The sequence below is a fragment of the Primulina eburnea genome, chromosome 10, assembly GCF_022965805.1.
Source record: "Primulina eburnea isolate SZY01 chromosome 10, ASM2296580v1, whole genome shotgun sequence".
Lineage (NCBI taxonomy): Eukaryota > Viridiplantae > Streptophyta > Magnoliopsida > Lamiales > Gesneriaceae > Primulina > Primulina eburnea.
This window is the reverse complement of record NC_133110.1, coordinates 23,224-35,879: the sequence shown is the minus strand read 5'-3', so window position 1 is coordinate 35,879 and position 12,656 is coordinate 23,224. Positions and strand designations below refer to the sequence as shown.

The 12,656-nt window shown below is 36.6% G+C and overlaps 1 protein-coding gene across 1 annotated transcript; it reads left to right on the top strand.

Moving 5' to 3' along the window:
* The first annotated feature begins 994 nt into the window (after positions 1-994).
* LOC140803981 (uncharacterized) lies at positions 995-12,384 on the top strand. Its single transcript, XM_073159827.1, has 11 exons — positions 995-1,101; positions 1,485-1,977; positions 2,720-2,794; positions 3,294-3,347; positions 9,338-9,416; positions 9,500-9,627; positions 9,741-9,824; positions 10,033-10,116; positions 10,333-10,484; positions 10,622-10,772; positions 11,458-12,384. Exons 2-11 carry the CDS (start codon positions 1,594-1,596, stop codon positions 11,863-11,865), a joined length of 1,599 nt encoding a protein of 532 aa, XP_073015928.1. The 5' UTR covers positions 995-1,101; positions 1,485-1,593; the 3' UTR covers positions 11,866-12,384.
* The last annotated feature ends 272 nt before the right edge of the window (positions 12,385-12,656 follow it).

Genomic DNA, 12,656 nt, shown 5'->3' with positions numbered 1-12,656 from the left:
GGCCCTATTGATTTCAATTCTGGTTTGATTGCGGTACCAATGTATTTGGATTAAAAATTTTTCCTCTTAATTTAAAAAAGTCGAGATAAAAATGATAGCACAGCTCATAAGGTAATTGAACTAATAACAGTTTTGTTATGAAATTTTATAAATATTGAACTTTATCCAAAGATAATAAATTTTGAAAGTAATTCTACTTTATATAAATTAAATAGACCGGTCGAATAGATCTATCTAGAATACAAAATCATATTTTAAAGATTAAATTAATATTTTTTCATCAATCGAGTCACAAAACATATCCATGTCATAAATTGATCCATGAGACTATCACAAAATTTTTTTGTGAATTAAATTATACAACTCTATGATCTTTTAATAGTAGGTTTCTTGTTAGATGATATCACAAATCTATTACCGGTGACGGATCAATATGATCCATATTTAAATTAAAAGAAATATTTTATCTTAACTATAATAGTTTCATGATCAGATCGAATCCGTCACACAAAATAGATCCGCGAGATCGTTACACATATTTTGGGTTATTTTAAAATTTAATATTAAACTAGTACAACGACGCAACGCGTTGCGTGCTTGTACGATATGTTTTTTAAATTTATTTGATTTAATATTTAAATTATGATCAAAATAATTTATAAAAAATAATGAGTGTCTACTTATAATTTTGATAAATGAACTTAAAAATAATTAAAAAAGAATAAAAAAGACCCAAGCAAAAATTGAACCTACAACTTCATGATTAAAAAACATAGGCTTTATCCACTAAACTACATTGACTTGCTTTTATTGTTTAACACTTTATTAATATATATAATTATAATGTAGAGAGTGGGGTGAAGGGTATTTTAGGTATTTTAAAAAACAGACCAAAGAAGTTACTCTAACCTACTCAGCCTTAATAAACAGTAAGAGATTAGACAAGTTGGTTCCAGTGGGAAGTTGGATATGTAATTATTGGGAGGCGAGGAAATCACGGAAAAAGGTGGAGTTCCCGGAGCCGCCTTGGGGGAAAAAGAGGGCTAGGACTGCAAGGGAAAAGCTAATTTCGAGCGATATGTGGGCTGCTCATATTGAAAGGTACGTAACATTTTTTTATTAACTGTAAAAATTTTGAAATTTACTTGCTATGGTATTCATTTATGATGTTTGGGGGTTGAGTAGTTTGTGGAAAGATGTGGACGGTAATTATTGGTTCCGGGCATGGTGGTATGTTATTCCAGAAGAGACATCCGCAGGAAGACGTCGTCATAATTTGAGGAGGGAGCTCTATTTGACTGATGTATAATTGTAATATTTTTTCCTTACAATAAAGATTTGTGGTAGCTATATGGACATAAATTATATTAGATGAACCATATAAATCTTCGTGTTCTTGTTGATTATTTTATTCCGTAATTTTTGATATTATCATTATCGTTATCATCATTGTTTTGATGTAATTATCCAACAATTTTATACAGGTTGTTGAAGTAAAGGCGACTTTTTTTTGTCTCATGTGAGTGCGATGCAACTTTATTCACGGTTCGTAATAGTTAAGCCTGGACCTAAACCTTGAATGGAACATCAAACATGCTCTTGAGAAGCACACTCCCCTCCGCTCTCTACTCCCTTCCACCTAAGCCATACCGCCGCCGTATATCCATGTCCACCGCTGCTTTTATCCGGCTAATTGTTTCTCTCACTGCTCAGAAATCTCCACCTCTCTACGCGACACTTAGGCCGCTCTCTTCTTTATCCTCCAGCTCAGAATCTTTGTCTTCATCGCTAATTGCTCCCTGTGCCTGGAATCCTACGACGATTGTCCCCGGATGCCTGTCGTGTTCCTTACCCGACAAGAAACCGCTCAATGTGGCCTTACTTCTCAGTGGGGGCGTCGACAGTAGCGTCGCCCTCCGCCTTCTCCACGCCGCCGGTCATTCCTGCACGGCTTTCTATCTTAAAATTTGGTTCCAGGTGTTCTCTCTCTCTTTTTTTATGCTTTATTTAAGGTGGTCTTGTGTCTTGGTGGGTCAGCTAGTTCAGTATTGTGGTAATTGATATGGTGTGAGGCATTGTAACTATATTGTTAAGGTATTGTAATATTAAAGAGGGGTGATCCAATTATCTATCCCTTGGTTGTTCGTGAAAATAGTTATAGGTTGCATTTGGTTCTATAATAACAAATTTATTGGTTTGTTTTGGACGAGAATTGATTTCAAATACTCAGAGTCACTGCCGTGGATTTCAAAATATAGGTTCTTTCTCAAATTCAAATCATTCAATCCAAATGCAACCATAATAAGTTTTCCATGTATACAAGTGTCTAAGTATAGACTCAATTGCAAAAAGAGAGAGATTGTGTATAAAACCTGCTGATAATAAGCAGTTCTCTTATACAGAAGCTTGACTGAAACCTGTTATGAGTTTTAGTGTTACTGCTGCTCAGTTGTGTTATATCTGTTAAAGTAAACAAATTCATTATTTTACCATATGTAAATGATATGCCTGTGTATTGTTGGTCGGTCAAGAATGATTGAATCTCTTGATGGTCTCATACATCTGAAGGACGAACAGGGTTTTTCTGAGAGGAAGAAACTGTCTAAATTTTACATCAGAACTTTTAATGCAGAGAAAAGCTTGGAATCATAATTTTCTTTTGGGCTCGATATTCAACACTGTAAACTCTAATTATCTTGTGATCACTACATTATTGTAGGAAGACTTTGAGAACTTTTGGTCTGAATGCCCATGGGAAGAAGATTTAAAGTATGCAAAATCTGTTTGTCATCAGGTTATACCTTTTCCATTTGTGAATTTGTGCATCTTCAGAATTTTCCCAAGTTTCCAACGAAATGAAGTTGTCCTTCGCATGCTACTGGAAAATAAATTTGTTCTTCTTTGAATACTCTGCTTGTGGCTACAATTTATGAAATTTGACCATTCTTGAATGGTTCCTTGTTTGTAGTGGGATGTATTATATCAACAACATGAACAATTCAATATGCTACTTGACCTAGAAAATGTATAACTATATTAATAAGAAATGATGGAATAACTTTTCAATGGTTATCAAATAAGTTCATTATGCTAAATGTGAACCGTGGTGTTGAAACTGAAGTATCCCATTGGGGCCCAAAAAGTCACATTTGGTCATCCTTTGGTCGGTTATCAATCAATGCCAACAAATCCCATCAGTGTTTGTGCTACTATTGATATAGTTTGAGGTCGATTGTTTCAACTCAGTTTTTAATTTAGAATGACACCAATTTTAATCATTTAGTTTATTGCAGGTTGATGTTCCTCTTGAAATTGTGCATTTGACAGATGAATACTGGAGTCATGTGGTAACTATTTGCTCGCTTTCACCAGCTCAACTGATTGTCATGATAAATATTTCCTGAGATTCTAAACACTTCAATCTTGATTTTGATTACATTTTTGGCCTTGCCATCCACTTTTAAAGTCTTTTTAACCATCGAACTGAGGCATACCCAAAACACAGCTGATCCTTTTGTTCAGCTTGGTGCTGGTTGAAGGAAGCTGGAAGGGAAAAAATAAAATTAGAGAATCTGTTACAGAACAAATGCAATATTTTACACTTTGCACTTCTCATTATTCTACCTGCCGCTCATCAAATTGGTTTGCTTGTCTTCTCCTTTGACTGGTGAGATTTCTGACTTTACCGGGTTGTCTGGTACGTGTTCGTGTTTGAAACAACAGCCTCATAGGTTTCCAATTCCAAATGTTTATGCTTAGTTGTGCTTTCAAACTAGTTCTTGTGCCTGCCTTTATCCATGGATGTAATAAGACCTTAACTTGCAAACCATATAAATGAAATATGTCATTTATCTAGTCATTTCTCTTCAAAGTGATTGTTACTGTACCAGGTGCAGTATACGCCCATGAAACTAGGATTGATCATTGTTGCCATGTTTTGCTTACCCGCAAGTGTACTGTGTCAAGTTTTAGTAATGGATCTAGTACACATATCGTTCCCACAGAAAGTGATATTTAAAATTATATTAAGTATCGTAATTAGAATAACCGCACTTTATTTAAAGAATTCAATAAGGATATGATTTAATTGTTAACTAACAAATAAAATAAAGTCGAGCACACCAAACGCTGAGAAATCCACAAGAGAAAGAATCTAGAGGTGCGATTTCACTTAGTTTCCGCTCTAGTTAATTATTATTGACATCTATAATCATAAATTCAACCCGTTTATTAAACAAGAATTCTCAATTCTTCCTACTTCTTTTCCCAAGTGATAAATAGATATTAATCATCTGATATCAATTTCAATATCCCTATTTTGAATCAAATAATTTAAACTGCACAATAATTCTTTCAATGGAGTTATAGGCCGCCCGACTTTATAAACACCAACGATGTATTTTCCTATGGTCTTGTTCAAAATCTTCTCTTAGAGTGATATACTTCAAATAAATATCACAATTCAATTAGTGATCAAGTAATTGAACGCAGTTAACTCAAGAAAACACAAACCAAGAAGTGAATTAAATATATAAATCAACGATTAAAAAATATAGCCTCGATGACGTCTCCTAGATAATTAAATTAGTTTACGACGCAATAACAACGATAATAGACCATGTTTCTCAATATCAACTACTCAAATATAAAACTAAGAGGAAAAGAAGGTTAAAGATCAAATCCGAATTTGCGACTCCGTCCTCGGAAGATGCGTTCTTCGTCTTCGTTCCTCACGTTTCTCGCTCTCTGTATTTGGTGTGGTCGTTCTCCTCTCTTTCTTGTGTGAGGCTAGGGCTTCGTTTTTTTATATCCATGAAAAGCTCGCAAAATTCGAGAATTTTGGTTTTTCAGGTCTCCGTCGCGTGGGTGTGAATGGAGAATGCGCAGTTGCACTCATCTTTCTATTATGTGCATGCATCTTCTTCGAGCCGCGCAGCTGCGCGTCAATGCTGTGCTGGTGTGTGCCTCTTCCTGTGCTGGTTGCTTCATCGTGTGCACACGGGTGCACGAGGAAACCGAGCGGCTGCGCTTTGTGTTTTATTGTCCAAGTCGCAACCCTGAATTTGATCAACTCCCATACTTCTTCCGCGGACGCAATCTCGTCTTTTAATATTCTGTTATTTCTCTCAAGCCATATCGACCAAAAAGTGCAATGAATGATCAAAAACCAGAATATGTTATCTTTGACCCCTGCTGGAAATCCGGGCTCAATAATGAACATGTTTCTTGCCCTTCTCGGAAAGATCCACTGAAAACTCAACTATTGCATCACCTTTATCCATATTCCTTGCGCAAAAGAACAATGTACTAGTAAGTGATCCTGGTTTTCCCCATGGTTTTGGCATAAAGTGCACCATTGCGGACATAAAGCACATCTTGGCCATCTTCTTTGCACTGAGTTTGACACAGGCAGTTTGCCCAAGGCCACAATCCAATTTCTTTCACACCCAGATGAACTTGTAGTTAGTGAAAGAATCCTCAATGTCACTCTTAGCAAGTTGGGTGTGTGAGCACAGTAGGTACTCTACCATGTACATGGATAAAATGTATCGTCATTTTTTTCACATGCTTTTGCAGCCAATGTTTTCCCAAATAAGCTAGTCTTATCTCTATATTTTGCAAATTCCTCGTTAGTAATTGTATTTTGCAGTTCAAACTCACCGGCATGCAAAACTTCCATGCATTCAAAAATCCCTGCCGCAACCTCTCCATAAAGAGCAATAGAAATATCTTTGTAGTAGAAGTAGGGATTCAACAAAAAGGCTGTGGTATGCAATAATGTATCAAGTCTATCCTTCGTTTTTGACTCAATAATTACTATGATAGGTTGATAATTTGATTCGACATAGTTCAGGGCCACCTTGATATCTTCTTTAGCTTGAAGAAGCTCCCCATATAGAAATCCCATGGATGTCTTTCTATCTCCGTCAACCAATCGGAGAACTCTTACCAAAGGAGCAAATATTTTCAAACAAAGTGTCACACCATTCCAAAAACTCATGCTCCTTACAGTAGAGTAAGCCAATTTCTCTTTCTTTGTCTTTGACCATTTACAGTTCTCCCACATATCACTTGTAAACATGACCCTTAAACAAGATTTTTTCTCATTCAAACTTTGCAATGTGAGGAAGTTTGATGCAAACCTGGTAACTCCTGGCCGGACTATGTCTCTTTTCTTCGTAAAACTTCTCATCAATGACTAAGTCTTATGGTGAGCAAATGAAAATTGTAAAAGACTTGGCTTAGTCGATAATCTTTTTAAATCTTGGAAGCTTGCCAATACTTTCAAGAATGAGATTAACAATATGAGTTGCACATGAAATCCAAAAAATCCCAGTTCGCTTTTCTTTCATCAATTTAGCCGCATCCATATTGTTGGTGGCATTGTCTGTTACGATCTGAACAACATTCTTAGCTCCTACTTGTTCAACACACTTGTCAACATACTCAAAAATAAGTCCAGCTGTATGTGCCTCGTCTGAAGACTCTTTAGACCCTAAAAATACAGTACCTTCCTTGCAATTAACACACAAATTTAATATGTTTTTTCTTTTTCTATCACTCCATGCATCTGGCATAATCGAACACCCATTTTTTGCCCATTCTTATTCGTGCTTCTTCAACAGTTATTTTTTTAAATGGGTTTCAGATTATTAAATTTTAGAAGCCCAATTTTTGTTATTAAAAAAATCAGGCCCACCTAGGCATCCAGCCTCTGCCTAGGTACGCCCAGGCCCGCCTAGTGCCTGGGCTGGCCGCCTAGCACCTTATTGGTGTGGCTGGCCTCCGCCTAGTGCCTAGGCGGCCGCCAAGGCCGCAATCTAGAACATTGGCTACGACTCATGGCCACAATAAAGGATGGACGTTAAAAAAAAAGAGAGAAAATGAACAGATTTTTGTTTAGTTCACTACTTCAGCTTTCGATTCTATCTTTTTATCGAATTATTATTATCTTTGACTCCAAGAATTTCTTCACTTCATCAAAATCTTAAATCATACACTTTTTTCTCCCTAATTTTTTTTTTATCCCCCTTCAATTCTTTCAATATTTACTTGACCTCCCAAAAATTTCATTTCATGTCAACATCTAGGATTTATTGTCGTCTTCAAAGCACAAGAGACTTATTTTTCTCAAGTTTTCGGTAGGATTTAGTGTATAGGGGTAATTTTGATGCAGTTGGTTGGTTCGAAAGGTTCAAACAGATCCAAAGATTGCCTAAATTATCCTTAAGTCACACAATATCCGTATTTTGCCTTGAAGAATGCCAAACGAAGTTCTGCTACGGACTGACCAAGTGCACACAAAAAAAAAAATTGAATGGCTTGTTTAGAATGAATTCTAGAATACACATCTCATGTATTTTTTTCATCTAGGCTCAACAGGTGTCAAGTTATAGCATATAAGCAATAAAACAGGCCCAAATAAATTTAATGACTGCCTAGATCACGTCTGTGCTTGTAACACACATCTCAATACGCCAAAAGTCTCAAAATTAGGTCATCCATTTAGTATCATCACACATGCAATATATGTTCTCTCCTTATCGAGAGTATCAATGATCCTAACAATAGTGCATAAATTGATAGGAACTCTTAAACAATTGTAACAATGCACGCAGACTCAATAAATTGATTTAAAGCCGAATTTTCGCAATTATTCTCATTGTTGTACGACCAAATTTTTTTCACAAATTGAAACATTAAAATTCCACAATTTTTAAACTACTCCCCATACTTAAAACATGAATGACCCTCAATGTATTGAAAAATCATAATTCATTGCTCTCATAATCTTTTTCCATGGGGTTCTGTTCAACTCCTAACTTTCATCTGCCGCTCTTACAGAAATTGATAATATCGTAGTTTATTGACTTGAAAACATGTAATTGACTAAATAAAGTAATTGTTTTTATAAAATTGAAAATCTAACAAAAATTACAGGAAAAAATAAAATAAAATTAGTGGGTTGCCTTACACATAGCGCTTTTTTTAAAGTCGTTGGCCTGACTATCCCTTTATATTAAAGGTGGATCATGTTGTGTCATGGTGTAACCTCCTGCCATACCACGACTATCTCCTTCATTCCTCCTGCCCTTCCACGACTATCTCCTTCATTATTTCCATCGCTATGAGTTCAATTCTTTTTATATCATCAATGTTCCATCCCATAGCATGAATGTATTCACGTAACAAACGTGCTGCCCTGGTTTTCTCCTTAACTGCCAATGATAATAACCAAGTTAGGGGTATGCATGAATCATCTAGCACAATATTCTTTAGTACTTTCGGGCTTATTTTCGGGTATGCATGATAATAAAACCAGCCATCTCATAGCATGAATGTATTCACGCAACTCATGTGCTACCCTGTTTTTCTCGTTAACTGCCAATGATAATAACCAAGTTAAGGCTATGCATGAATCATGTAGCACAGTATCCTTTAGTACTTTCAGGCATATTTTCGGGTATGCATGATAATAAAACACTCCACAACAATGGCGCCAAAAACTTGTTTCCATGGTTTGCTTACCTGCAAGTATACAGCAATGGCGCTCTTCATCTTCATTCCTCGCTTTTTGTTCTTCATCGCTCTCTATATCTGGCATGGTCGCGGCTTTCCTCTCTTTCCTGTGAGGCTAGGGCTTCGTCTTTTTATATCCGAGAATTCTGGTTATGCAGGTCTGCGTCGCGCACGGGTGCAAACAGAGAACGCACAGCTGCACGCATCTTTCTGTTCTGTGCATTCATCTTCTTCAGGCCGCGCAGCTGCACGTCATCAGCGCGCCTCTTCCTGTGCTACGCTGCTTCATCGTGTGCGCACGGCTGCGCAAGGAAACCGTGCGGCTGTGCACTGTGTTTTGCTTCATCTTGGGAGCTCAGGGCGCGCGGTTGCGCAAGGACATCACACAGCTGCGCACTTGTTGCTGTCATGCACCTTCATTCTTACAGCTTGGACTTGGTTTCCTTTCCTCGGCTCATCATTTCCATTCCATGGCACTCTCTTTCGGTCGCAAGTTATGTGCTATGGCTTGATTCCTGCAAACTGACATAATTACTACCAAATGCTTAAATCCGCTCAACATCTAGCCTAATCTATGTTAAATCATAGGATAATTTTAGTGCAAAAATCGCACTTATCAATCATCATCTACTTGCAGTGTTTTATCTACCCATCATAAATTCAAATTTCGGTTGAGTCGTTTATACACTTGCCACCTCTCATCTTCAAATGTTTCTATCTCCCAGACAACAGGAAAAATATAAACTTAAGATATAGATATCTAAGGTAAATTGATTTCCAGGCAAAGGAATTTTTGATTTCTGGTTTGATGTTGTAGGTATCATATATCATCGAGGAGTATCGACATGGTCGAACTCCAAATCCAGATGTCCTTTGCAATACAAGAATCAAATTTGGTCAGTAATTTAAATCCTCAGCAGATATTCTCTTCGGCCGTATTGTGTAAGTCATATATTTGCTGTCTGTTTTTTGGTGATAGGTGCATTTGTGGATGCCATTGGTGGCAGGAAATTTGACTTTGTTGCCTCTGGACACTATGCAAAGGTTGTCCATCCAGATAGTGGTAGTAAAGACGAGCCTTGTACTTTGGAACTGTCAAAAGATATGGTACATAAGCAGCATCATTTTTTCTTTCTTATGTTTCTGACATTTTGAATATTATTTTCATATTCTCATTGCTGTTTGAATGACCATGAAACCACCCGATTATGATGTTTCAGGTCAAGGATCAAACTTATTTTCTTTCTCACCTTTCTCAGTCCCAGCTTAAAGGACTCATTTTCCCTCTTGGTTGTATTTCAAAGGTCAGCTGGGGATTTTTATGAATAATTTAATGCAAGAGCAAGCTGGTGCATTTTTTTGCCAGCAACTGTCTATCCTTCTCCATGTTTGTTGGAAAATATGATATAAGGGATATTAGTGTCTATGGATCAGATTTCTTATGATTCCTTCAATTGCTTTAGTATAGATGTATATTCAGGTCTTAAATTCATTTCAATGTCAATTTTTCAGGAAGAAGTCCGCAGACTCGCCAAAATGTTTGAATTACCAAATCAAGATAGAAAGGATTCACAGGGGATATGCTTTCTTGGAAAGGTTTGTTTTGCCACCACCCAACATGGCAGTGAATGATGATATGTAAAATAGCTTCAGAACCGATGGGGCTTTAAATTGTCTGAGCCTTAACCATTTAACTCATCAAACTCTGACAAAACTTCTTGCTATATTTCTATATATCAGACTTGCTGTTCTGACTCTTTTGACGGTGTTTGATTTCTGCCATCTAAATATTCATCTGTGTTTTGGTTACAGATAAAGTTTAGTGAATTTGTTGCTAGGCATATAGGGGAAGAAGAAGGTGTGATATTGGAAGCTGAGACAGGAGATTTCCTTGGGAAACACCGAGGCTTTTGGTTCTACACAATTGGCCAACGTCAAGGATTAGGACTTCCTGGTGGACCTTGGTATAACTTTTCTGTGATATTTTACTACTTTCATGTCCTAGATTAGTGCTGTATTGTGCTTACATTGTAACACCAGCACAACATATTCCTTTCACGTAAAGTTAGTAGGTCTGAAAATTGGTTTGGTTATTATATAGGTATGTTGTGGAGAAAGACATAAAAAATAATGTGGTATTTGTGTCGAGAAACTACTTTTCAGCTGACAAAAGAAGGCGCATATTTCGTGTAGGATCCTTGAGATGGTTCAATGGTTCTCCTTCAAGGCAGATCCCTCAACTCAGATGCAAGGTACAATGTTCTGTCAGTTTTTTGGACATTTTATCTGCATTATGTTCTCAGTCCCCTTCATAGAACATCAAAGATCAGTCACTAGTGTTGTGTGTCAATGTTTTATGAACAGGACTACTTTTTAAGGATTAACAGAGATCGTGTGGAGTTATAAAATATAATCCAAAATATAAATGCCGTTGATTTTTCTCATAATCCCATGATGTTAGAATCATTTAATTAATATTGTTTTCAGAAAACTATTAACTGATAAGGACCTTGTCGGATTATATAATAAAAAACTATTATTTGATTATTTCGATCATTATAAGATTTTATTTTTTAAATTTTGTGTTTAATTTTTTGATGTGATCTAGTAAGTAGGCCAGTTTTATGAAAGCTATGTGTAATTTAGTTCAGTATTAAAATAATTAAGTGAACTATTATCAAATCCCTTAATGTTATTTTCTTAATTCTTTTTGTTGGCCAACTAGTTGCCACTGGCCTCATGATTTTCTTAGCTTGAAGTTGATTATTGTGTATATTCCGTTACATGTGCGGAGTGGTGGCCGCGCACTAGTCCATGACAATTTATTCTTTTAGAGTGGCTGTTTTCAATACATGAGTTTTTTTGTGACAAGCTTGGGACTATATTTTCTAATTGATGAGATATCATCGCAGCCAGTTGACTTTTGAACCATTTCAGGTCCGACATGGTCCTGGTTTTTACAATTGTGATCTGGCAATAGAAATTGATAAAAATGGCCATGAAATTGCAATAGTCAAATTATCTGAAGATGATCAAGGTCTGGCTGCTGGGCAATTCACCGCCTTTTACCAAGGTTCAACCTGCATCGGATCTGGTGTGATTTTGGACTCATGGGACGACCAAGGCTTTCCTGTTTGTGCTAGAGCACTTGAGATTTCTAGAATGAAAGACAAATCAAAACTTGGGAAACCTGTCAAGATTAAAGTGAAAGGAACAGAGAGCATGGACGAGGAATCTCTGCAGAAAGAACGCGTGAAGCTTAATGTTATATCACACCATACTGAGACTGCGGTCTCCAGTGAAGGCATGGTGTCTCAAAGCTCAAGAAAGTCATTTATCTTCTAAAATGGTTGCGACAGCTTGAGGACAACATATTTAGGGCATCAAGGAATCATCAAGTTGATTTGGTTTGAATACGAATGAGGTTTGTGCTGGTAGCAAGTGACAAGTGTCAATATGGTTGTTTCTTTCGTGAAATGCAATGCGCTAGATTAAACATGCCAACTTGGAGCAACACCTGGAGAAATCTGAGATCGATGACCCCGTAATAGCTGACGGACAGTTTTGATACAATCTCGGTTAGGCCTCATGTGGTATGTATGGATTGTGATGGTTTAAAAACAGCTAGGCGTATTTGTTTTTGTTTCTGGAGCCTTGACAGGAAACTTGGAGAAAAAGAAATGTGACACGTTAATAATAATACCCCAAGAATGATGACGGGAAAGCCGAACAAAGGACTTTTGGCGCTTAAGAATACTAATGTGATTGTGGAAGCATTTCGTAGGTATGATTTACTTTTAACGGGGCAAATGCAATGTAATATTATACTGATACCAAACAATTTATTATTAAAAAATAATCAGTCTATTCCAACTAAGTAAACTTATTTAGAATACCTTTATATCAGTGGATATTTCGAGTTTGACACTAAACCACCAACGTATATAATCCAATCAACACTTGTTTCGGTTTTTGTTCAAATGAAACCCAATCTTCGGCCCTATAACCCTATTGATTTCAATTCTGGTTTGATTGCGGTACCAATGTATTTGGATTTAAATTTTTTCCTCTTAAGTTAAAAAAGTCGAGATAAAAATGATAGCACAGCTCATAAGATAATTGAACTAATAACAGTT